The 23910-nt window shown below is 40.8% G+C and overlaps 2 protein-coding genes across 2 annotated transcripts; both read left to right on the forward strand.

Moving 5' to 3' along the window:
- Positions 1–5500: 5500 nt before the first annotated feature.
- On the forward strand, positions 5501–12433 carry LOC109143541 (sulfotransferase 6B1-like). The gene is made up of 7 exons (XM_019281272.2): positions 5501–5844; positions 7309–7448; positions 8109–8198; positions 8842–8968; positions 9771–9865; positions 10377–10533; positions 11473–12433. Exons 1-7 carry the CDS (start codon positions 5643–5645, stop codon positions 11601–11603), a joined length of 942 nt encoding a protein of 313 aa, XP_019136817.1. The 5' UTR covers positions 5501–5642; the 3' UTR covers positions 11604–12433.
- A 3148-nt stretch (positions 12434–15581) lies between these two features.
- On the forward strand, positions 15582–22989 carry LOC104684331 (sulfotransferase 6B1-like). The gene is made up of 7 exons (XM_019281271.2): positions 15582–15850; positions 18112–18251; positions 18707–18796; positions 20297–20423; positions 20851–20945; positions 21378–21534; positions 22638–22989. The coding sequence occupies exons 1-7, from the start codon at positions 15649–15651 to the stop codon at positions 22766–22768; spliced, it is 942 nt and encodes a 313-aa protein (XP_019136816.2). The 5' UTR covers positions 15582–15648; the 3' UTR covers positions 22769–22989.
- The last annotated feature ends 921 nt before the right edge of the window (positions 22990–23910 follow it).

Genomic DNA, 23910 nt, shown 5'->3' on the forward strand with positions numbered 1-23910 from the left:
TACCAAAAGATCTATGCTGCTAAGTTTACCCTGGAGGCAGCAGAAAAGCAGTTATCACACAGTGGTGATACCAGAGAGTGGTTAACCAGGTATTTCAAAGGAAGAGATGCTCAAAGTCTTGTTTCCCTCTCTGTTCCTTTACATCAACTCAAGTGTCCTGTTCCCTCCTCTCCGTACCCTGTAAGGGTAGGAGGGAAGGGAAGCAAGTCTCTGTGTTTTCCTCCCAGCTTTGCTTCCAGCCCTTGTCCTTCTCCACAACACACCATATGGAGCTCAGTCAGATCTCTTGGTGCTTCAGAGGGCTGCAGGAGGTGAAGGAATTGGTAGATCATGGGTCAAGATCATAGGTTGTTATCGGTCATGCCCATGTTGGCCTGGTAGCTAGGCAATTAGCATTTGAATTAGCCCACAGGCCATTAGTTGTCAATTCTTCTTTAAACTTTTTAAAGTATTAATTAACAGTGCCATGACTGGAACTCAATAAAAGCCACTGAGAAACATGTTTTAAGAAAAATCAGAGAAAAACACTTTGTAGTTCTTTTTGCATGATTTTCTGGTCATAATACCATGATATTTGAATAAAACTAAATGTCTTTGAAAATTTAAGTGGAAAAAAATCTAGTTCAAAGAATGGCTTCAGAAAAAGAATTAAATTATCTTCTCTCTGTGAAAATACTTAATTTTGACCTTATGCTTAAGACCTAAGATGCAAGAATATACCCACTCCTGTCTCATGTGCTCTACTGAGCAAGTTGCATTGATAATCCTGATTTCTGCATTCAAATTCATATACTGAAAATTAAAATGCCTTTCTTAGTTTGCAAAGAATGTGACAAGACTAATTATTTTAATGCATCTGGATAACCTGTTTCAAATGCCTCTTTAATCAGCTTTATTTAGCATACTTCACATTTGCATTTTATATTCAGCCTCGTTTGTATTGCCTCATTACACTTTGAATGACAATTATTTCTGAACTAAAGGCTCCAGAGCTTTGATTTTTTGAGGGGCATAGACCAAAATGGGATTAATGACAGGTTTGAAGGAAACAGGACATTAGTGCATTAGCAAGAATCAGAAAGTCCTCCATAATATCAGTGAGAGTTTTTCAACATTCTTCTTTGCTCCTTCCTTCCTGTTTCTTCCCCTTCCTCTTTTAATGTCAAGGTGTATAGATACACAGTGAGACAACAGATGATTTCTTCAGGTCACTGACTTGGTTCCTCACATTTATTTAGTAAAGAAGTTCTTGCCAGAGACTTCCAACTTTTAAAATCCATATCACTAATATAGCTGGGAAAGATCAGATAAAACAAACAAGCAAGGAAATAAATTTCTTTTGGTGTGTCATGGTTTAACCCCAGCCAGCAACTAAGTACCACACAAATTCTAACTCAGTTCCTCACCCTCCCCTGCTACTGGTGGGATAGGGAGAAGAATCAAATAGAGGTGAAACCTGTGGGTTGAGGTAAGAGCAGTTTAATACTTGAAATAAATTATAATAAAAACAAAATTATAATTACTATGAATAACTAATAATTGTTCAAAAAAGAAAAAGAGAATAAAGCCCAAAAGGAAAAAGCTCTTAACAACACAATTCCTTGCCACCTGCTCACCAATGCCCATCCTGTCCCTGAGCAGTGATCATCCCCTCCTGGCCAACTCCCCCCAGTTTATTTACTGGGCATGACACTCTATGGGGTATGGAGTATCCCTTTGGCCAGTTTGGGTCAGCTGTCCTGGCTGTGCTTCCTCCCAGCTTCTTGTGCACCTGCTGGCTGGCAGAGCATGGGAAACTGAAAAGTCCTTGACTTGGGATAAGCATTAATATCAACAACTAAAACACCAGTGTGTTATCAACACTATTCTCATCCAAAACACAGCACTCTACCAGCTACTGGAAAGAAAATTAACTACATACCCACTGAGACCAGGTGATGGTTTGGGGAGATTGTTAACATGCATCTATAGGCTAGTATAAGATTATCTCTCCAGCATTGTGTGTAATGACATTCTCTGTATTTACTGGCTTGTTCTTTCATATTAGTTTGTGTAGTATTAACAGGAGGGAGAGGGTAGTTAGCCATTTCAACTTTGGCAACTAGCCAATACATTAATAGAGATGATGAAAGCTGTGGAAAATTTCTTTTTTCCTACCTTGTTCCAGAGAGGGGGTTACAAGAATGGAAACTCTCCAGAGACAGCAAAGCTGAGCCCAAAAAAAGCTGTGAGAAGAAAGTTTAGAAGAGATGTGGGAAATCTTGGATAGCAGAAAGACAGAACAGGGGTATGCTTCTGTAGACAATCTATAGTGGTCTAATATGATGTTGTGGTGAGCTTTGATCTGGTCAGGGAAGGTGACCATCACAAAAAAGACTACAGTTCAAGAGGAGAAGAAAAGATGAAGGAGAATCCTAGAAAATTTTACAACAGATTAGTCCTCCGGCCCAAAGTGTTTTTTTGAGAAGTCAAGAAAATCAACCCTGATCTTGTACTGAGGATTAGTTATTTTTCATCTCTGTTTCAGTATTTCCTATACTGTAAAGTCAACATTAGTAATGTCATGCAGGCTGGTAAATAATTTGTTTAGTGGCCGTTGTTTCATACCTATCATGCAATCCTGACATAATAAGTGCAATCATGAAAGGCTGTTCCCCTGCATTTCTTAATGTGTCTATACCCCAAGACAGCAGCCCCTTCCAGTCTTCAAAAGGTTCTGCACTGATCATTTTGATGGGTCATCTTCACACCAGGACACTGGGTCTGAAGCTCTCCTGGAACAGTTGTGGAAGGGTCCTGCACAGGGTCCAGTCCCTTTTTAAGAGTCCTTAACTTGTGTTCCTCTCTGCCTGAGCTCCTCTGGGCTTGTGGATACAGGCCTTTGATGAGCTGATGTCATGGGAGTGTCTGGGCAGGGTACCTTTTCGATTCCCCCTTCATTGTCTTAATGTGCTCCTTTGTGGGTGTGCAGACAAGCTTTCATCACATAACCTAAGGCATCCTACCACCCTGGGCTCTGTTTGGAGGCTTTGATTCTCCTTTGATCAGACACACACTAAATTATTCAAAGGGAAAATGCCACATATGACATTTCCATTATAGAGCCAATTGTATTTTAAGCCCTGCTTTTCATGGGCTCATTCAGAGAAGTCCAGGGAATGTCCCTAACCCTGAAGGCTTTGCTTTTTGAATTTTTGTTGTTGTTGTTGTTGCAGATGAATGATCAGGGGAGTTTTAAGGCACCTTCTTGAATGGATCTGTCTTAATGGATCTGTCTTAAAATGGAGTAGGTAATTTTAGAGGACTAATTTATGGAAGCCTTCTCCAGAGTTTTAGTGAGATAAATGCAGATCATAGAAACAATTATAAAAACATACCTCTTCTTATTCAGCACTTGGGAGAACATGTTTTGAGGCCTTCATTTTTTGAGGCTGTTTCATTTAACAGGGAATGGATCTGCATAAGCAGATCAGTCCACAATGAAAGGGCCAGCTGACAGTTTCCTGTAGCTATCACAGAAAAGTCACCAGCCTCCTTCCACAGAGCTCCACAATCAGGAAATACCAGGTCTGGTAAGCATGGGAAGTCAGAAACCTTCAGAGGAACTGTGGTGGCTTGAACAACAAATACCATTTATCTGGAGACAATCAAATCCTTTAATCTGTTTTTAATCTCCCTATTTTTAAAGCTGCTTCTTAGGAATTTTAAATCAAGCGATGGTTTTCTGTCAGTCTCTGGGTTCAGTATTTGGCAGGATCAGAGGGTCTTGTGTCACATGGATGGAGAGAGGGACTCTCCTCCCACCTCCCAGCTCAGGTGTCATGGCGGATGGCTGTAGCAAAGGCTCACATTACTAAATCTTGATCCTGCTTCTTTTTTTTCTCCAAGAAATTTAACTCCCTTCAAAATCCCTCCTCATGACTTATGTCTTCTAATTGTTTTTTCCTCCACTAATACAGGGTTTGGGTTTTTTTGCTGGTTCCTAAGGATAAAACATGCCTCCCAGAAATAATTGGCTTATTACCCTTTCTTGCAAAGATACAATGGAAATCCTCCAGAAGTTTCTTTGGAATATTTTTTTGAATTTTGGAAACCCTTCTCCAATGCTATGCTGTTCCATGAAAGACACTGATAATTTACATACCATTTTCCCTCTTTTTCCACCCTTACGGGAGGACTGTCCCAACTAATTTTTTTGCCAGCAGGTAAAAAAACCCAATTAAACATATTTTCTTATCTTCAGTCCATGAAAGTTTAATGCCAAGGGAAGGTAAGGAAGAAAAATTAAGCAAGCTGCTTTTTGTTTTGCTAGGGTGGCCAGTTTCACATCAAGAATCAGCAAAGGTGCTATTTGGGACAGCAATTTTTAGCTGATGTCAGTGAAATGATGCAGGTGGTGCCAGCTGGCTGCTCTTTGACACAGGTGTCCTTCAACATATGGATCAGGCCATATGATATCCACCTGTTTCAGATTATGCCTGTAATTAGGTAGTCTTTCTATGTTGACACAGTTTTACAGAACAAAGGGAGATGAAAGGGAAATAAAAGATTTTGTATGGACTGAAAAAGTTGATGTAAAAATGTAGGGCTAGATCATCCCACAAGCACTGCATTATGCCTCAGGCACCAGGCTTGAATCCCTCTGGGGAGCAAATGGAAGAAGCACGCATGGTCCTCTTCCTTCAAGGCAGCATTCAAAAGATGGAGATTAGAAAGGATAGCATGTAAATGCTTGGCATAATTTTTTGGGGGAACTATTTTCTCGGTTTTGTTGTGACCCATCCATCTTCTTGCCAGAGACTTAAATATTGAACCTGAGCCTAAAGCCAGTTCTTTTGCTGAGGTCAGTGCAGTCAGATCATCATCTGAAGTGCATGACAAACACTGATCACTGTGAACATGTAGCTGCAGTTATATTATTACCAACTCCCTAATGACTAATCAGTTGTTAAACAATGATTGAGCTCATTAAGGAAATGTATAAATGAGTAATTTTCATGTAACCAGCAGAAAAACACACCTCTGCAGTGCAGTCTGAAGCGTAGCCAAGGAGTGCACGTGCTCTCCTGGGCACGAGCTGGAGGGAGCAGTCAGCCACACTCAGGACTTTCCACAGCTCAGTCTCTACTGCACTGAACATTTTCTCTCCCAATCCCAACACATTTGATCTTACTTTGGTGAGAATGATGAGTGATGTATCTAAAAAAAAAAAGAAAATCCCAGCAGAGTGAGTACTGGAAAGAGAACTACCTTGAGGATTTTGATCATGACATTTAAATTCCAGTCTGCAACTCATGTCATTCTATTTTGTTATATTCTGTTCATAAACTCTGTGTTGTAATCACAGACGTTTTGGCATGATGTTTTAAAATTATCTAAGACCTTTATCCTAGAATGCAATTGCATTTGGCTGCTTATCTTGTTAATGTTCAACTTCTATTGGTTTCAAAAGGTTCAAATTACTTAAGGTCTTTGACTGGAGCTGCATATTTCTTTACAGGTTCATGAAGAGTAGGAAATTATTGTCCATAGGATCAAGAAAAAACCTCAAACAACAAAGCAAGCACCTAATAAAGGGCAATCTGTGGGTTTCTCTTTCTACCTAGCACTTCACATTGTGACAGTCTGTGTGTGTGAGAAGAATGGAGAAGCCCAAGAAAATATTTACGGATCTCGTAGATAAGGCAGTAGCAGCTGCTAACTCAATGCATCGTGATGAACTGCTTTTTTCTTACAAAGGAATTCGCTACCCTATCACCATTTGCAGTCCTGAAACATTTAAAGCCTTGGAGTCTTTTGAAGCCAGAAGTGATGATATAGTTTTGGCGGGATACCTTAAATCTGGTGAATATATATATTTTTTTTTCTTAAATAAGGTTCTGTAATAGCAAGTAATAAGGTTTGTACTAAATATATGCAATGTATGTTGTATACTGCAAAATATTATATATTCTATGAAATAATATATATTTATAATAGAATATACTATTTAGAATGTTCAGAAATTTTGTAAAAGTGATTTCATTCTCAAAATGCACAACAAATTAATTATGAATACATTATTTGTGAAATTTTCCAAAAGACTTAGAAAGACAATCTGATTTTCTTTTCTGTAGCATATAAAGGTTTTTGTTATCTTTACTTTTAATAGTTATGGAGTTAAATGCACAAACTGGAGAGAATTAAAATACAGTTTTTTATGCCAGAGATAACTAGATCTCTTGATATTACAGGATCTGTTCTCACATTTAGATTTGTAAAGTTAAGAGCTTTATGTTTTTACACAGAATGGAGCTTTTGGTACCTTCAAATGCTGAATATTCCTTAGTTTATTTCACATAGATGTCAGGAAATAGCTATCAAAAATATTTCTGTTGTCCTTGAAGTTATTACACTGTTCTTTAATTACTGCAAAATCAGACGAGATCTTTGCTAGGGTTACATGTTTACCCTACATATTTGCTCCTTCTGCCTGAAAGCACTGGTCCACATCAGAGCCACAGGTTTGGGTTAGATGTGCCTCATATCCACTTTAATCTAGCTGTTTCTCTCTTCCAGCAATTGGTTCACTGCCTTACAGCAGACAGCCACAGCTGACAAGATTGTCAAGTTTTTGCTTTTTTACTGTGTTTTCTTTCTGAAGAAATGTTATGCACTTCAATGCAGTTGTTAAGACTGTAATGAGAAAGATGTAGGAACTCAGTGTCCAGAAGTCAGGAAATGGTAAATTAAAGATGGGAAATCTGTAGAGGCTCTTTGATATGTTTTGAATAAAATCATAATAAATGGGTATAGGAAATGTCACTTCACAGAGTTTTTTCCTATTGTTAAAGAAAATGAGTACATACAGCACAATTTTCAGATCTAGTTCAGTTCCTGTGTTGAAGTACTGTGACCCATCTTTCTTCCTAAAATAATCCAGCACACCAGAAAACCCCTAATACATTAGGTTTTAAAGCACAGGTTTACCACCCCAGCCTCCCTTATATTTGTCACAATAAAATTTATTACATTAATGCAGGCTTTCCTAGTTGAATCTTAGTGGTTCTTCTCCTTCATTAGTTGGTTTACAATATACAAGTTAATTTTTGGTGTACTGAACCATTCCAGTTGGAGAAATATGTCCTTATGAGGAGCAAAGGAAGGACCTTGAGAGGTGATTGTCCAGGTAGTCAGCTGGGATTGTATCACATGAAAGGAGGCCAAGTAACTCACCTGGTAGTACTATCACCTCTTGACTTCCCTGGCAAACCCATTTCTGGTCATTCTAAAAGTTTTACAAGCAATTCTGTGTTTTTCTTCTTTCAGGCACAAACTGGCTGAGTCAGATCATAAATGACCTGATAGCTGTATCTAAAAAGAAAACACAGGGTAGGGAAAGCAATGTGAATGATGAAGAACTAGGAGAATTCCCCTACCTTGAAGTTGGAGATGCTGAGAAATATGAGGTAGGAACAGAATATGTATGGAAATTATCAAAATTATATGCTTCAAATACAGAATATACAATGTATGAACTATTCCATTGTTTGATAAGAAATTTACCACTTCTCTTTGTGTGGCATCTGGTCAGGGTGAATCTCATTCAGACTGCCAAAAACTGAGGGATAAATGAACACTTCAGTGGGAGTGAGAGGAGCACATACCCGTGAGATACACAAGAACTTCAGAAATTCAACATAGCAACTTTTGTATTTAAGAAGAGCTTCATGAAATGTCAAATAATGAAATAGTAGCTTTTGTCTCTTTTACTAGCTCTTCTGCCTCACCCCTCTCTCAGTCCTTGAGCTGCTTCAGCTTTCACACATAGCCAATCTGTACCTTACCTCTAGATTTGATCCCTTGTCTTACAGAACTGAAGAGAATTATCACTGCAGAGAATTAACAATGGATAGTCTTTTTCCAATTGTTCACGGGCTTTGGAAGATTAGAGCTACTCAGAGCAGCCCAATAATATCCCAGGGCAACTCTCACCAAAAAAAAAAAGAAGCACTTCCGTCAGCCAATAACTATTGATAAGTTTATCAAGGCAATATTTTAGCATAGGTTACTGAAAAGATTATTTGTACTAACTGAACTGTCTGCTTTCCTCCTTCCAATTCTTAAAGCGAATGACCAAATTGCCTTGTCCAAGATTTATGGTTACTCATCTTCGTCCTGAAAATCTTCCCAAGTCTATCTTCAAAAACAAAGTCAAGGTGAGTGCTCATTTTAATGTATTAAAAGCAAACACTCCAACAGATATTTTTTAAAAGCCAGTGTAGTACTTTTCTGCCAATTTTCAGAATCACTCTTATACTTAAGTGTTTAGCCTGGCCATTTCTACATGCCTGTTTAAATAGTGCCATTCATCTCACTTAACTTCAGTTTGTCCTTATTGGCACCTTTGTGGCAGTTTCCACAAGAGAGTTGCAGGGCTTAAACAAATCCTCCAGAGGCAAAATGTATTTTGGCATGATTTCCTGTGGGAGGAATTTTATGGCATTGTTGCAAGTGAGGACTTTGATGTGTCAAATTTCAGAGAGAATTTCTATTTTTGTGATTTTTCCCTGATGCCTAAATTATGAGCTATGCTTGTATTGAGCATAATTAATTTGGTTCATCTGTAAAAGATACTTTAATAATTATAGGCAACCACCTTCTCATGGTACCAAAGCAAAGTTAAATACTGCACCTTCTGAATGCAGAATGAAACTGCTACTTCTGCAAGTAGCACATGAGGTATTAGAAAACCCCAACTGCAGTTATAAAGTATATTATTATTATTATTATTATTATTATTTTTAATGCTATAGTCTGCTATGTCTTTCTCTACAAATAATTAATTTATTTTTTTTCTAGATACTGTTACTGCTTCGTAATCCAAAAGATGTAGCTACATCTTTTTACCATTTTTCCAATGGCATTGCTACTCTTCCCTCCTATGAGACCTGGGATGATTTCTTCACAGATTTCATGACAAAGAAATGTACAGTATATTTTTCTGTCTGTGTGAATCATCTGTCTGTGTGATTTGTCTTTGCCTCAAAACCCTTGTACTTCAGTAAATCAGCTTCACTAGGATTTTTTGGTTTCCAGTACAAAAGCAGAGATTAAAGACAGAGAATTAGAAATCTGAACTGAAATTTACTGTACTTATCTTACTGCTTGAGGATAAATATTCGTCAAAACTGCACTTTCACAAACTCTTTAACTTGTAGTACAGACTGATATTTTTCCTGGAAGAAGCAGCTCTTCCTTATCTTTGTCTTGGGTCCTCTTTACCCTTCCTCTCCCATGCCCATCATCTTGTGTCCATGGAGTCATATAATCACCTCCATGCCAAATTAGATGAAAGGAATTATTAGGACTAAGTCTAGTGAATTAAAAAGTGGACTAAGTCCAATGTATTAAAAAGAGAGAAAACAATACCACTGGTTTAACATTACGAGTTTATCACAGCACACGGCCAGCAGAAGGGAAGGTTCACCAAGGTTTTAGACCGGATTAAGGGAGTCTGCAAGATGGTCTGCAAGATGAAAACTTTTGGGTGGACTCACAGTTCTCTTGAAGTTCTAACAAGTTTTACTATTCTTACTTACAAATGGCATCATACGCCTGAGCCTGGAGCAAAAGCCATAATTCCCACAGAAGGGTGTAAACTCTGCCATAGATATGATTAATAAAGCCCTTGGCTGAGACAACTTAATGAGTAAGACTTGGTTTATTTTCTAAGGAGCTTGTATAATCTTCATTTTTGCTTCATCTTAGGATTCTTTTGTTTTATTTAGTGGCCTGGGGATGCTACCTTGAATACCTTTCTGAATGGAACAAATACATTGATGAAGAAAATATTATGACAATAACTTATGAAGAGCTAAAAGAGGTAAGGTTATCAGTAGCTACAAATATTTTATACTTCAAGGGACATTTTTTCCTTAGCCAATTCACTATTACTTTCATGTGGGGTATTCAAACTGTGTGAGACAGATTCTTGTTTTAAGGGAAGAAAAGTTGAAATTCAAACTCCAAAGCCTTCTTAAAATTTTGTTTGTGAAAATGATTTTCGTTTTTTATTTATCTGTGATATAAGCCCAAATAATTGTAAATCTAAATCCCCACTAAATTTTTTTGGAAGGAGCTTTTATGTATTCAACAGTATAGCTTTTGCTCACCTGTAAATCATGCATAATACTTTGTAATCTATAGGAAGACAGCTCATATCTCCTCCAAAATAATTAGGGAGAAGAGCGACACTGTGGACCGCTTTAGTCCTAGTGAAGTCTATGAATATCCTATATATGCAGCCAGCAGAGAGATATAGGGAAGTGTAACCACCTTGGAAAGAGGCATAATTTGTTTGAAAGTCATGTCATATGTTACATACGTCTTTCCAGAATCGTGCCCTGGGTGTGAAAAACATAGCTGCTTTCTTGGGAATTCCTCTGACTGAGGAAGAGCTTCAGTTTGTGGCAGAGAGGAGCAGCTTCCAGTCTATGAAGAAAAACTCAGAGAATACTCATGGGGCATTTGGTGATGTTTTCTTTCGCAAAGGTAGGAAGCTCCAAGTGGCTCACGGGTAGAAATGTCACTCAAGAACTTGGGCCATCCTTTTGTTCTTTTTTTTTGCACTCATATTAGCATTGCAGGTTAATACCAAGCAGGTTATCACTGATTTTCTTGAGAAGACTATTCAAGGAGCACTGGTGAGGAAGGTACCCAGCAAGGCTCTAACAGCAGAGCCACTTCTAGAGGCTCACAGATGACTGGCAGGAAGGAGGAACTGTCAAGTGTCTGAACTCCTCTCCCCCTCTGTGCCTGGATCACCAATTACCCAGCCATTAGATGCTTACCTGAGCAGGCAGCACCGGGCCAAACTCAGCCTGAGTGGTGTGACCACACTTTTTAGGAGAATATAGGAATCTCCTGAAATGGCCACTGCCAAATTCCTGTTCACTCTTACACACTGGAAGTAAGTCAAGCAATCAAGAATCCAGGTACACACAGGAGAGGAAACAAAAGAGAACACCTTTTGCAGTGTAGTGTAGGGGACACAGACATGAGAAGGGCAACGTGGTTGTCAGAATCTATTTCTGCATTTTACATTAAAGAAGTAACTGGATAAAACCTCAAGCTGCCAAAGAAACAGAAACCCAGCTCTGCCTCCTGAAAGATGATTCTTAATCAATTCTTCATTATCTTCCACTTTGCCAGTCATAACAGACTGGAGTAGAGAGATGTAGGGAAACAGGACTTTAGGCTGCCTTTTTCAGCACAGTCACCTAAAGAGGACTATGTTATTTTGCATTATAGAAAAAAGATTATTCACATATATGTAGCTCCACTGATTTCACAAAATGATACTGGTGTAGAAAAATGTTTTATCTGAAAATGGATTAACAGTATTCTGTGTACAATGCAATAAAAATGACAGATCTCCAGAATAAAAAATAACATTTCTTGGTGTTCAAGAGTTTCTTTGCTTCTTTGAAGGTGTTGTAAGTGACTGGAAGAATATTTTCAGTGAAGATCAGAATGAGAAAATGGACAAAGCATTCGAAGAACATGTAGCAGGAACTAAACTCGGAAAAAAGTTGAAGTATGACTTGTACTGCAAAGCCTGAGGAGTAATGAAATGTGGTTAGAACAAGAACTTTCCAAGGCATACTCAGATCATCTGAATGCTATGTGCTAGAAAACTAGATCAAGTGATCTGAGAACCTTAGAATTTACTGTAAGAATCATTACAGCAGCCTTTACAGTGACAATGATGAGTAATGGCCTTTTGTTTTATGGCGAGCTCTTTGGCTACACTCAATTGCTAAAGAACATGTCAACTAATCATATTTACAAAAACTCAACAGCCCTGCTCCAGTAGCTATCACCTGGAAGGAAATGCCCTTTTTTTTTCTATCCAAATTCTATCTTTCTGGACTATTTATAATTATTTATTATGTAGATCATTTTTCCTTCAAAAATGTTTCAAATCAGGCAACACCTTCACAGAAGATATCACTGGCAAAAATATGGATATGACGGAAGCCTAATGATATCTTCCATGAATTCAGCACAAACTAAATCAAAGACAGAGGGAGGAGAAAGAAGGGGAATAGGGATCAATATTCTTGAGGTTTTTCATCGCTCTGAATGCAAAACATCAAGATGGATTTCAGATTATAGGCTGATGTTAATAGGCAAGATTCACTCAGAGGCACTGCTTTTTATAGGATCATAGAGCAGCCCAGGTTGGAAGAGACCTTGAAAAATCATCTGGTACAGGCTTGCCTGAGAAAGGGAGCCTAGATGAGATTCTATCTAGATATCATGTCTTGAAAACGTCCAGTGATGAGGATTCTCTCATGTCCCTGGAAGCATTGCTCCAGCAAATGATTGTTCTTGCTGTAAAGAATTTACTTCATTTGTCAAGATTAAACTTCTCCTGTTGCAACTTGAACCCACTGCCTGTTTTCTTTTCCACGTGGTGTCTCATGAATAGAGAGCCTCTGTCCTCTTTGTAGCTGCCCTTTAAGTACTGGAAACTGTGATGAGGTTGTACCTGAGCCTTCTCAACTTTGTGGTCCTCCCTTGGAACACCTCCGGTTTGTCTGTGTCTCTCTTGAAAATGGCTTTATTGAGATAGTGGGATTGTCAAGAGTGATGGTGCGAGACATTACTATACCCAGCTCTATTGTACTGCCATTGGTATTTGCCTCTCTAGACAGAGTATTTCAGACTTGTCCAGAGACCAACAGCCACCTGTTCTGTAAATAAAAAGCAAAATAAGGTTCTTTCTGTATAGCTGAATTATAAACAGGAAAAAACAGTTTATAGATCCATCACCTAAGCAGATAAGACATAAAACTAAAAGATACACTTGGAAAGAATAAAGTATTCAAAGACTTTTTGCTTCATTCTTCTAAAGCTGGTTGGTTCTGCCTGGACATATGTGGGCATACTGAGTTTTGCAAAGAGATAGGAATGCTAGAAGTTGCTATATATGTTTCTAGAAGTTTAGCTATATATGCTAAATACAGTATTTAGAAAAAATGGATGGATTCAAAAGCAGCGCAGCAGAAAGTCCTGGTGCAAACCATCTTTGAACAATTACAGGTTATCTGTAATAAAACAGAAAGGTACCAGATGCCTGGAGGAGAACATAATGATAGCCGTGTTTAAAAACTTGAGAAGGAAGAATCAAAACAGATCACCTTAACTTGATACGTAGAAATGTAGTAGCAAAAATAATGAAGCAAGCAACCATGAAACATTTTGAAGATAATAAAATAGTGAGTATACATCATGTTAAAGCAGTTTGTGATCCTTCTTAAGATAACCTACCTCTTGAATAAGGTACTGACAGAAAATACAAGAGGTGCTAGCATTGGGGAGGGCCTGAAATTATGTGACTAAAAAGACACAAATTTATGTGGAGATGGTAATTGTACAAATGTGGTTAATGAAAGTACTGAAAGTAGACTTATGTTCTTAGAAATTCATACAATAGCAATAAAAGGCATTCAGAAGCATTGTCAGCAGTAGCAATACTTTCAGGAATATCCACTTAGTTACATGGATATTATGAACTTGGTTGCAATAGTATGCTCATGGTCACATTCATATACTGGTTGACAACAAAAATGGGAGGGCAATTAAAGCAGTATCCTTTAGTGGTGAGTCCTAGTCATATTCAATATTGTTTTTAACACTGGTGGGCAGACTAATGTCATATACTGTATCATAAATGACTGACATTTAAGTCTGGGGATCAGAATAGAGGGCTGAAAGTACTAGGGAAAATGTCAGAACAATTTGAAACATAACAAATTGAGAAGATTAGGGAACAAAAACTTTAGTAAAGGTAAGTATAAACCACTGTATTTTAAAAAGGGAAGCCAAAGGCACAGTTACTTGATGGGGGTAAATCAGTCAGGCAGGAGCTGGCATAAAAAGACCTGAGGAATCACACTCAGCAAGGACTAACATGGTGACAGTTCTAGAAAAAAAAGGCTTAGATCTTATTCTGGCCTTGCTGATCTGATGGAGAACCAGACCATGACCTGTTTCTGCAGTTTATCCTCTCCTGTATCATCCCAAGGCTCGAATTCAGTCCATTTGTGCACTTAACAATCTCACTGTGAAGGACAGAGTTATTCAGAGCATTAACCTCATGTGCCTTTGCTGCATCAGAGATACTGTGTGGGCCCTTGCATTCAGTGGGGTAAGAAGGTGGAAGAATGGAAAAGGCAAGCTATGATGTCAAAAAATTAATGTAGGCAAGGAAACGTGATGGAAATCCCTCAGGATTCAGGAAGCTGGCTCCAAAGAAAATTTCTCAGGCAGCTGACCAGAGAAAAAAATGTTAATTTCTTGATGCCCTTAATCTCTAGTACTGGAAAACAGGAGGAAATTTTCCTTTGCAACTCAAAGTTTACACATGGACAAAAAGCTGAAAACAAAAACAAATACAAAACTTGCAGAAAGCATAATATACGAACAGTGTCTTCAACTTTACTACATTCTCTAGAATGGTAGAGAAAATATTTCCAATAAAATGGTCTATTTTGATGGTTCTGCATTTTGCGAGACCAGAAAAATAATTTGAAATTATTCTTTATAGGTAACTTTAGGCAATCTTCCAAATCTTACAACCATGACTTTGATTTGACACTTTGTCATGTCTAATTAAGCTTGTGTATAGGTTTACTGAGTGTCTAATATCCATCTATGAAGAAAGAGACAAGGATGTGATACAAGGGTTTGATATATGGGTACTGAACAAGACCCATACTGTATTCAAGGGCATGAAAGAGAGTGAAAGGACCCTCCACAGGGTAATTTGCCTTCCTGTATTGCCTCTCTCTTGGCATGACCAGTGGAGATACCTATTTCACCATCTCAGCACTCCTTATCTTCTAAAAATGAGTCATTCAGAATACAAATAACAGCCCCATTAGGAACAATTTCACCCAAAGATTAAATTATGGACATGAGGAGAGAGAAACTAAAGTGAAGTAGTACAAGTCGAATTTGATTCACACTAATGACACTAATGCAGAACATAAGTGTTAAAACTTCACCTGCAAGTGACCCCCCTGTAGGATTTGATGACATAAAATACTCAGATGTGAGTACTTCATCAGGAGAAGTCTGGTTTAGGTGGCACCTGTCCTTAGCTCTGGACATTGCCTTACAGTGACTGAATGCAGGACAGAGCCACCACCTGTAAGGAACCTATATTCTGGGATGTGTATCCATTAGTGGAGTCAGTAGCAAGCCAGGTTGAGGTCCACTGTCCAGATGTCCACTACATGCTCCTTGTCCAGTTGGCATATTGCACTGCATTGTTCACCAGTTAAAAATATCTCAGGAAATATCCTTTACAGGTCTTTCTTTGGCTTAATTTAACATTTTAAATTCTGTTAGTTGTTGCCCCAATAGTTCCTGTTCTTAGTATCAGTTGCAGCAAAGACCATATATCACTATTGTCAGTCTTCATAGAGTTCTGTAATGCCAAAAGGGGTTAACAGAGTACAGAGTTAAACAGTGACTTGCACCTTCACCCCTGAGTGAACACCCTGTCCTATTTAATTCGTGTGTTGCGTAGAGCTTTTCTGCATTGTAGAAAGACGGCCTGTATCTGTTTGGGAAGAGTTACACAGGGATACAAACATGACCAGAAACAGTGAAAGAATCATCGAAATAGTAGACAAATGTTTTTCAGAGGCTGACAAGCTGGCGCCAGAAGACATGCTGTTTTCCTACAGAGGTATTTTATACCCACTTACACTTAGTAGCCCGGACACTTTGGAAGCTCTGAAATCCTTTGAAGCCAGGAGTGATGATGTGATTCTAGTAGGTTATCCTAAATCAGGTAAGTGTTTTCTTGACCAGTAGTCAAGTGCACAGTGCTACAATCCAGAAGTTGATTACTTAATGCCATAACTTAACACAGCAGTAATTCCTGAGAAAAGTTTATGACGACATCAGTCTTCATAGAATCATGTAAGTCATATCTGGAGTTCAAATAATACAACCCCCTGCTCAAAGCAGGGCAAAAATCTAACCTCTAAAGTTAGGTTTCATTGCTCAAGGCCTTGTCCAGAAGGATTTTGAAACTTTTGAGGATGGAGGATTACCATCCACTGAAATCTTTTGAGTGTTTTCCTACAATAGTGGTTTTTTGGAGGTTGGGTTTGTGTTTGTTTGTTTTTACATCAATGAAGTCAGACATCCCCTTGTTGTCAGATAGGTTCTGTCTTCATTATAACCTCCTGTAGTGGAAGACTGCAGTGAGAGTCTCCCATGGCTTCTTTCTTCTATCTCTAGCCTGAGTAAACCAAGCCTTTCTATGCAGTTCATTTGCTCCAGCTCCCAGTAATTTCATGGCAATTCAACCAGACTTTCTCCAGATTCTCAAAACCTTTTCTGGTTCAGTCTAGGAACTGCATACAGTATTCAAATGGTGAACACACCAGTGCCAGCTAAAGCAGGACAATCACATCCCTTGATATTTTAACCACACTTGCTAATGCAAGAAGGTATGTTGTTACCTTACTCTCTGCAAGAGCAAGACAGGGAATATATCCTGCTAATGAGAGCAGAAGTGTGGTTTCCATATTTTTACTGCAAAGCAGAATGCAGGTGATTCTTTGTATCTAAATGGAGGGAAAGACATGAATGCCACAAGGCTTTTTGCATATTTTCTCTCTCTTTCACTGTGGGCATTTCAGACTCCTTAATTTTTTTCCTATTGACTTTACAGAAATATCTTAATATGTCATTTGCAGAAAAAGAGGAAGTTGATTCTTATCACATCACCTTTGTGTGCAACCTCTAGAGCTGAACATAGACAGAAATGGTTTATATGCGTGAGGATCCACCTAAACACTGCAGGAGGTGTTAGTTGAAAACTGAGATTTGGCTCTCTGAGCCCAGTCCCTCACCCACAGTTTTGCCAGGTTGCAGAGGCTGAGACAACTAAGCCTGGTGCAAAGATGGTGTCAGGAGCGTGATGGTCTGGTGGCTGGGTTGATGACCCTTCTGCTGCCAGCTATAGAAGCCTAGCTGGGAATTGGGAATGAGGCCGAACTCTGTCAATAGTGAAGAGACCATTAAGCTGAAGCTGGTCGGGAAGAGGGAACAGAGTGTTCCCAAAGACAGCACTGCGGAAGGAGAGCAGAAACAGCCAAAAGATGACTCAGTTGGCCCAGTGCTGGGAGACACACAGCTTGTGAGTAATTTCCACAAGGAGTAGTCTGAGGTAACCAAAAAGTACCAGAGTTGAAAAGAGCAATAGAGGTCTGCTTCTGCTGTGGGATGGGATGTGATTCTGAAGCAAGCAGGGTAGCACTTCACAGTATTTGCTTAATAGCTCTGCCCCTGTTGACCTTCGGCATACCCTTGTTGATTATTATCCAGGGCCGTGATATAACCTCAGCTGGCAACTCACAGGTCAACTCAGTGGCCCCACAGGACCACTCACTCTTTCACCCCTGGCGGGGTGGGGGAAGGAAACAGAATAGTAAAAGTGGGGGGAGTCATGGGTTGAAATAAAGACAGTTAAATAGGTAAAGCAAGAGCTATGTGCGCAAGCAAAGCAAAGTAAGGAATTCATTCTATCCTAGCAGCAATCAAATGTTCAGCCATCTCCAGTGACATGGTAAAACAAGTGCTGTAGCTCTCAGCATCTCTCTTTCCTTCTTCTTCCCTCAAATTTTATTGTTGAGCCTGACTCTATATGGAGAGAATATTCCTTGGGTTAGTTGGGGTCAGCTGTCCCATCTATGTCCCCTTTTAATTTCTTGTGCACCTGCAACCTACTCTGGCAGGTCAGTGTGAGAAGCAGAAAAGGTCTTGACACTGTGTAAGCACTGCTTAGCAATAACTAAAACATCTCCGTGTTATCAACATTGTTTTCAGCACAGATCCAAAACACAGCTTCATATCAGCTACCATGGGGAAAATTAATTCCATTGCAGCCAAAACCAGCACACATACTCTTGTTGGAAGGTTAAAGTACAACACTGAGCCAAACTGGTTCACTTGAAACCAATCTGACAGGATGCCATCAGCAAGGTTTACGTGAAAAAGTGAAGTTGAATGGATGTCCTACTGGTGTCTTTATTCTTTCAGGAACCAATTGGCTTGAACAAATGGTGAAGGAATTGGCAGATGCCAAATATACAGAAGAGGAAATGAAAGAGAGAATAAATGCTGAAAAGAAGCTAGAGACATTTCAGCGTCTAGAATTTGGGGATCCCGGGATATATGAGGTAAGCAGGAACTGAAAATATTGTCACTGCTCTTCCTACAGGTAGTAATAGCTGAAAGACAATGGCTGATCTCAGAGGTAATGGAGAGTCTAGAGCCTTAACAACAACTATGAGCTGCACAAGTAGCATGTACTACTGCCCGTAGTTCACAAGGGCCTCGGAGGGGAGGCAGGGCTGAGAAGCCACAGGGCCCTCCTGCCATAGGTCCAGTGAGTTTGATTAGTAAGACCTTTTTATTGGGTGTCCTGTCTTCAAGCCTGTGTCATGTGAAATGGTGCTTGGTGGCAGAGGTTGGCAGAAGCCTAAACCACCTACAGTGCATCCCTGTGGGTTTCCCAAGAGATAAGCTACTTCTCTGGTCTCACCTTTTCTTATAATCCACAATTACTGAAAAGGCACAACTCACTGAATAATCTACTTCTGTCCTGTCACATTTCTTTCCACTTTCTTTAAAGAGGATGAAGCAGCTGCCTTCCAGAAGAATTATAGTGACCCATCTGAGACCTGATCTCCTGCCTCCATCCATTTTCCAGAGCAAGGCTAAGGTGAGTCTTCTCTTTGCCTCACCCTGCAAAAGCTTTCCACCCGAAATCAGCTTTCCTCTGTGTGAGATGTCTTTTCCACATTTTCACCTGAGCTGGTCAATACGCAGCCACATTTCCAAGGTTGAAGATACAGCTCTGTGTGCCAAGGCTGTGAACAATCATCCTCTCCCAGCAGCAACTTTGCCAACTCAAGAGGTTACTATTGGTGGGCTTGTTGCTGAGTGTCACTGCCCCTTCAGGTCTCCTTCAGAAAGATGCTTCCATGTTTGCGGCAGAAAAATGAGCAAGACAAGCAGTAATTCTGTCTGTTTTAACTTGCCTTCAAAACCAGGGTACCTGTGGAAAGCCCACCACAGGCTGGGGCCAAGATAATCTTAGATGGGAATTACTGCAGAGAGAAGCTAGGGTATATTTACAGAGTGTTTGTGGCTCTCCTGTCCAGTAGATTGTGAACTAATTTCTCTGGATTGGAACTAGGTCAGGACTGTCTCAAGGGAATCACTGAAAAGCTTCTTCTTTTCAGCCTGAAGCTCACATTAGCAACAAGTGATCTGCCAAAGCTCTGGTTTCTTGCTCAAGAAAAGGGATTAGACCAGAATTGTATAGTGTGGTGAATTTTAGTGGGCAAGTAAGCTTGCAGACAACACCAAGATGGGCAGGAATGTTGATTTGCTGGAGGGTGGGAAGCTTCTGCAGAGGGATTTGGACAGATAATGCGCTGAGGCCAATTGTATGAGGTGAAATAAGGTAAATACTGTGTCCTACAAAATGGGGATCACAACAATCCCATGCACCACTAAAGGCTGCGGGCAGTGTGGCTGGAAAGCTGCCCAGTAGAAAAGGACTTAGGGGTGCTGATTAACGGTGGCCAGAAGTGTGCCTGGGTGGACAAGAAGGCCAATGGCATCCTGGCTTCGATCAACAACAGTGTGGTCAGCAGGATTGTCCCCCTGTACTTCCCATTGGTGAGTGACACACCTTAAGTCCTGTGTCCAGTTTTGGGCCTCTCACTACAAGGAGGACATTGAGGTGCTGACGTATGCCCAGAGAAGGGCAATGGAGATGGTGAAGCGTTTGAAGCACAAGTCTTAGGAGAAGCAGCTGAGGGAGCTGGGGTTGTTTAGTCTGCAGAAAAGGAGGCTCAGGGGAACCTTACCACTCTCTACATCCACCTAAAGGGAGGTTGTAGCCAGGTGGGGCTTGGTCTCTTCTCTGAGTAACAAGTGACAAGACAGGAGGAAATGGCCTCAAGTTGTACCAGAGGAGGTTTAGATCTGGATATTAGAAAATCTTTATTCATAGAAAGGATTGTCGAGCATTGGAACTGCTGCCGGGGAAGTGGTTGAGTCACTGTTCCTGGAGGTATTTAAAAGACATGTAGATCTGGTACTTATGGACATGGTCTAGTGATGGACTATGTTTCTGTGATTCAATGACTGTATGTGATGTGTTGAGAAGATGGCATTTTGGTCAGTCAGATTATGTGTTTTCTTCCTCTAGATCCTTGTGCTAGTTCGGAACCCCAAGGACACGGCTGTCTCCTATTATCACTTCTGCAACGACCTACCAGCGCTGCCATCGTCCACCTCTTGGGATGAGTTCTTTGCAGACTTCATGAATGGAAAATGTACTTTGCCTACCTCCCCTGGCATTTCTCCTAACATGAGTGGCATACACAGGGCCCTGGGCATGAGAATCATACTGTGACATACCTTACCAAGGCACTCCCAGAACAGGCAGACAGGCCCCTGTTATGGCAGAAACAGGGAGTAGCAGAGAACCAGAGTTTTGTCTCACTTAGAATGGAGAAATCATGAGAAAGCTTTAGCCTGACTTTTCCCTTCCCACAAGAGAGCTTGTTGATTGCAGTATCAAGTGGCTGGACCTGGGGCATTCTGCACTGACCTCAGGAGAAAGAACAGACATGTTGAGCTGGTCACCCTTCACCATTCTAATGCCTCGCTTAGAAAGCTGTCTGGGCTGACTCCTCTCATTTGGTTAAGGGCCTGTATTGGGGAGTACTCTAGACAGCTATGCCTCTTCTTTGTCTGCAGTGGCCTGGGGATCCTACTTTGACTGCCTAGTGGAATGGAACAAATACATTGACAACGAGACGATCATGACAATAAGCTATGAGGAACTCAAAGAGGTGTGGCATTTCACCCAGCTCTTCCTTGATGAGTGTGTTGTGCATTCCTCCCAATATGTATGGGTGTGGGGAAGTGGAAACTCTTGGGGCAAGTCTGTCTGCCGCTTTAGAAGGGTGTGTCTTTCTGAGCTACTAATTTATGTTTGGGGGAAGCCCATGGAGGTTAGGAGGAGGATAGCCTTGCCTATTTGTGAAAGGGGTTAAATCTGGCAGAAGCATAGATTTTAGGAAAGAAGAAAAGGCCTTGAAACTGAGGTCAGCATGTGTAGGTTTCCTGGCCTGAAGGGTTTTCTCTTAGAGCTCTTGGAATTCCTTGGTGACACTGTGGGAGGGAGCTTCCTCTGCTGGGCTTCCCACAGGGTTCTGGCTCCATGCCACAGCCACAGTGTCAAATCTTTTGGTTTCACCTCTGTGCTATGTTCCTTTGGGCAGGACCCTATAGTGGGGATGAAAAAGATTGCTTCCTTCTTTGGATTTTCCCTTTGTGAGGAAGATTTTCCTCGAATTGCCAAGAAGACCAGTTTCAAAGCTATGAAAGAGAAATCCAATGAAACCCATGGAAAGTTTGGGGATGTCCTCTTCCGGAAAGGTAAGTCTCTGCAAATGGAGATGTACCTTCCGAAGCAGAACTCTGGAAGGAGTTTTGAGTATGCTTCTCTACTTAGCCATGAACTCACTGGACTGTCTGGGTGAGCTCTCTCCTCTGGTGCCGCCTGTACAAAAAGCTTCTGCTGTTGATAAGGTCTGGGGGCTGTGTTTGAGAAACTTATCAGAGTGCCAGTCTTAATGTCCTGAGTCATTGCTTCCATGCTTCCATTGCTGTCTTTTTCTGTGGCAGCCCTGGTTAGTTAGGTAAGTGAGGTGCAAAGGTGGGGGCTAACAATGGTGAGGTTATGCCAAAAATTACACACCAACTCTGCCTGGGCTCCATGGTTACTCATTGCAGAGGGGTCATGGTGCAGCTCTTTCCTGTTGTTCAGGTGATGAGGCTGCATGTGCACTTCATGAAAGTCAGCCTTTGGAGGAGGTGTGCTAATTGGACAAGAGTCTCTTGAACCTCACGGGAATGCATTGCTCACTGCTCTGCTGGCCTCACAGGCATCTTCCTGTTGCCTACTCAGCAAGAGCTTTGTATGCCTCCTCTCAATGGACATATCAGTGGTGACCCCAGAGATGGTCTCTCACAGATGTGGGACCAGGGTCAGAGTTCTGGCAGCCCACCTGCTCCCCATGACCTCAAGACTCTCGTTTCTGAATACTGCAGGCATGAGCTTTTTAAAATCCATTTCCTTCACCATGCCTTGGAGGAAGAGGGATTTAGCCACTCTCCTCTCTACCACCTACCACAAAATAATTTCCCCCTTCAGAGGAAGTAATTCACAAATGAGCTTTCTTTTGTGAAAAAATCAGATTCCTCTTTTTCTGTGTAAAAGCTTCACGAAATCACCTTGAAAATCCCCCTCTGGGGAAGGAGGCATTGCAGGCAGCCCACCAGCAATGCTCCCTGTTGTCTGGCTACAGCCTTTGCTTCTGATCTTTGCTATCTTTGCTCTCTGAGGCAATCAGACCTCTCAGGGCAATAAATATGACCTTTCCTGCCTTGTGTAGTCAATGACTCTGCCCCATTGCCACCTAGATATTATTTTCTCTCAGGAGCATCTTCCTTCAGTTTTTGGTACTTGTTGTACACAGGGGTTGTTGGAAACTGGAGAGACCTCTTCTCTAAAGCTCAGAATGAAGAAATGTTCCGGAAATTTCAAGAGTCCTTAGGAGGAACAAAGATGGCAGCAAAGATAAAATATGATGTGTACTGCAAGGCCTGAAAATAAGCAAATGAATAGCATTACAGCAAGTCATGTTCCAAAGGTGTTTCTCCAAAGGTGGATAGTACCCATTTTTCCTTCCCATGAGAGAAGAGAGAAACCCCTCTGAGAACTACCTGGCACCTCCAAGGACTTGGTAATTTGGTAATTCTTTGGTGTGCCCTTGGTCTCGAACTTGTACTTTGATTGATGTAACCAAATAAAATGTGTGTGTCCCTCAAGTGAATGCCTGGCATCCTTTCAGGCGGGAGATGGTGCACAGACATCATAGCACCAGCCTGGTGGCATCCTTGTGTCTGCTTTGTGGCCTGAAATGGTGAATGAGGCCCCTGCAGGTTTTGGTGGTGAGGCAGAGGCACCAACACAGAGCCTCTCCTCTGGCAGAGAGTGGACTTGACATGGATATATGGTGTGGGTCTGAACCACCAAATGTCTGTCTACAGGTAGAATATGTTAGTTTGGGTTTAGAGCCATCATGGCTACCACAGTGTCGGCAGGTCAGAAAGACCTTTGACACTTTGGCAAACTCCACACATTGGTATGGCAAAGAGCGGAACTTCTCAAGCTCAAAGAGCCACGAACTCATAAGTAATGAACAGCTATATGCTTTCTAGAGTGTTTTGCTCCTGTTGGACTCTCTGGGAAGGTAAGTGGCAAGTAGGAAGAACTGTGACATTCAAATGGGAGGATTGAAGGAAAGAAGCCCCTTGATGACCCTAAGCTAAACAAGCTGAACTATGAGAGTGGCATTTATCTGACAATAAATACACTTACACTACACAGGGTGTAAATACACTTACACTACACCCTCCTTGCAGATGTCAATGTCCTTGCTACATCTATGCAGAATGTGTTGCTTGACCCCTTGTCACAACCAGTCTTTTGGAAAACCAGAAAAGCCAAGGAAGTGTCTGTCCGACAAACAGAATTCAGTTCCTTGGAAGAGGGAACTGTGTTCTTAGATAGATTTACCTGCAGGACTCTTAACACTGAACTAAGATTAAATACTGAGCAACCAGCAACCACAAATGTAATTAACAAAATTGGGAAATTGTTAAGTCCCTGTCAAAGTGCTGACTGTCCCTGCACAGCTCCTGGGGACTGCCCCTACCCTGCCCACAGCCCAGGACCCCATGTCAACC

Source organism: Corvus cornix, chromosome 3 (genome assembly GCF_000738735.6).
Source record: "Corvus cornix cornix isolate S_Up_H32 chromosome 3, ASM73873v5, whole genome shotgun sequence".
Lineage (NCBI taxonomy): Eukaryota > Metazoa > Chordata > Aves > Passeriformes > Corvidae > Corvus > Corvus cornix.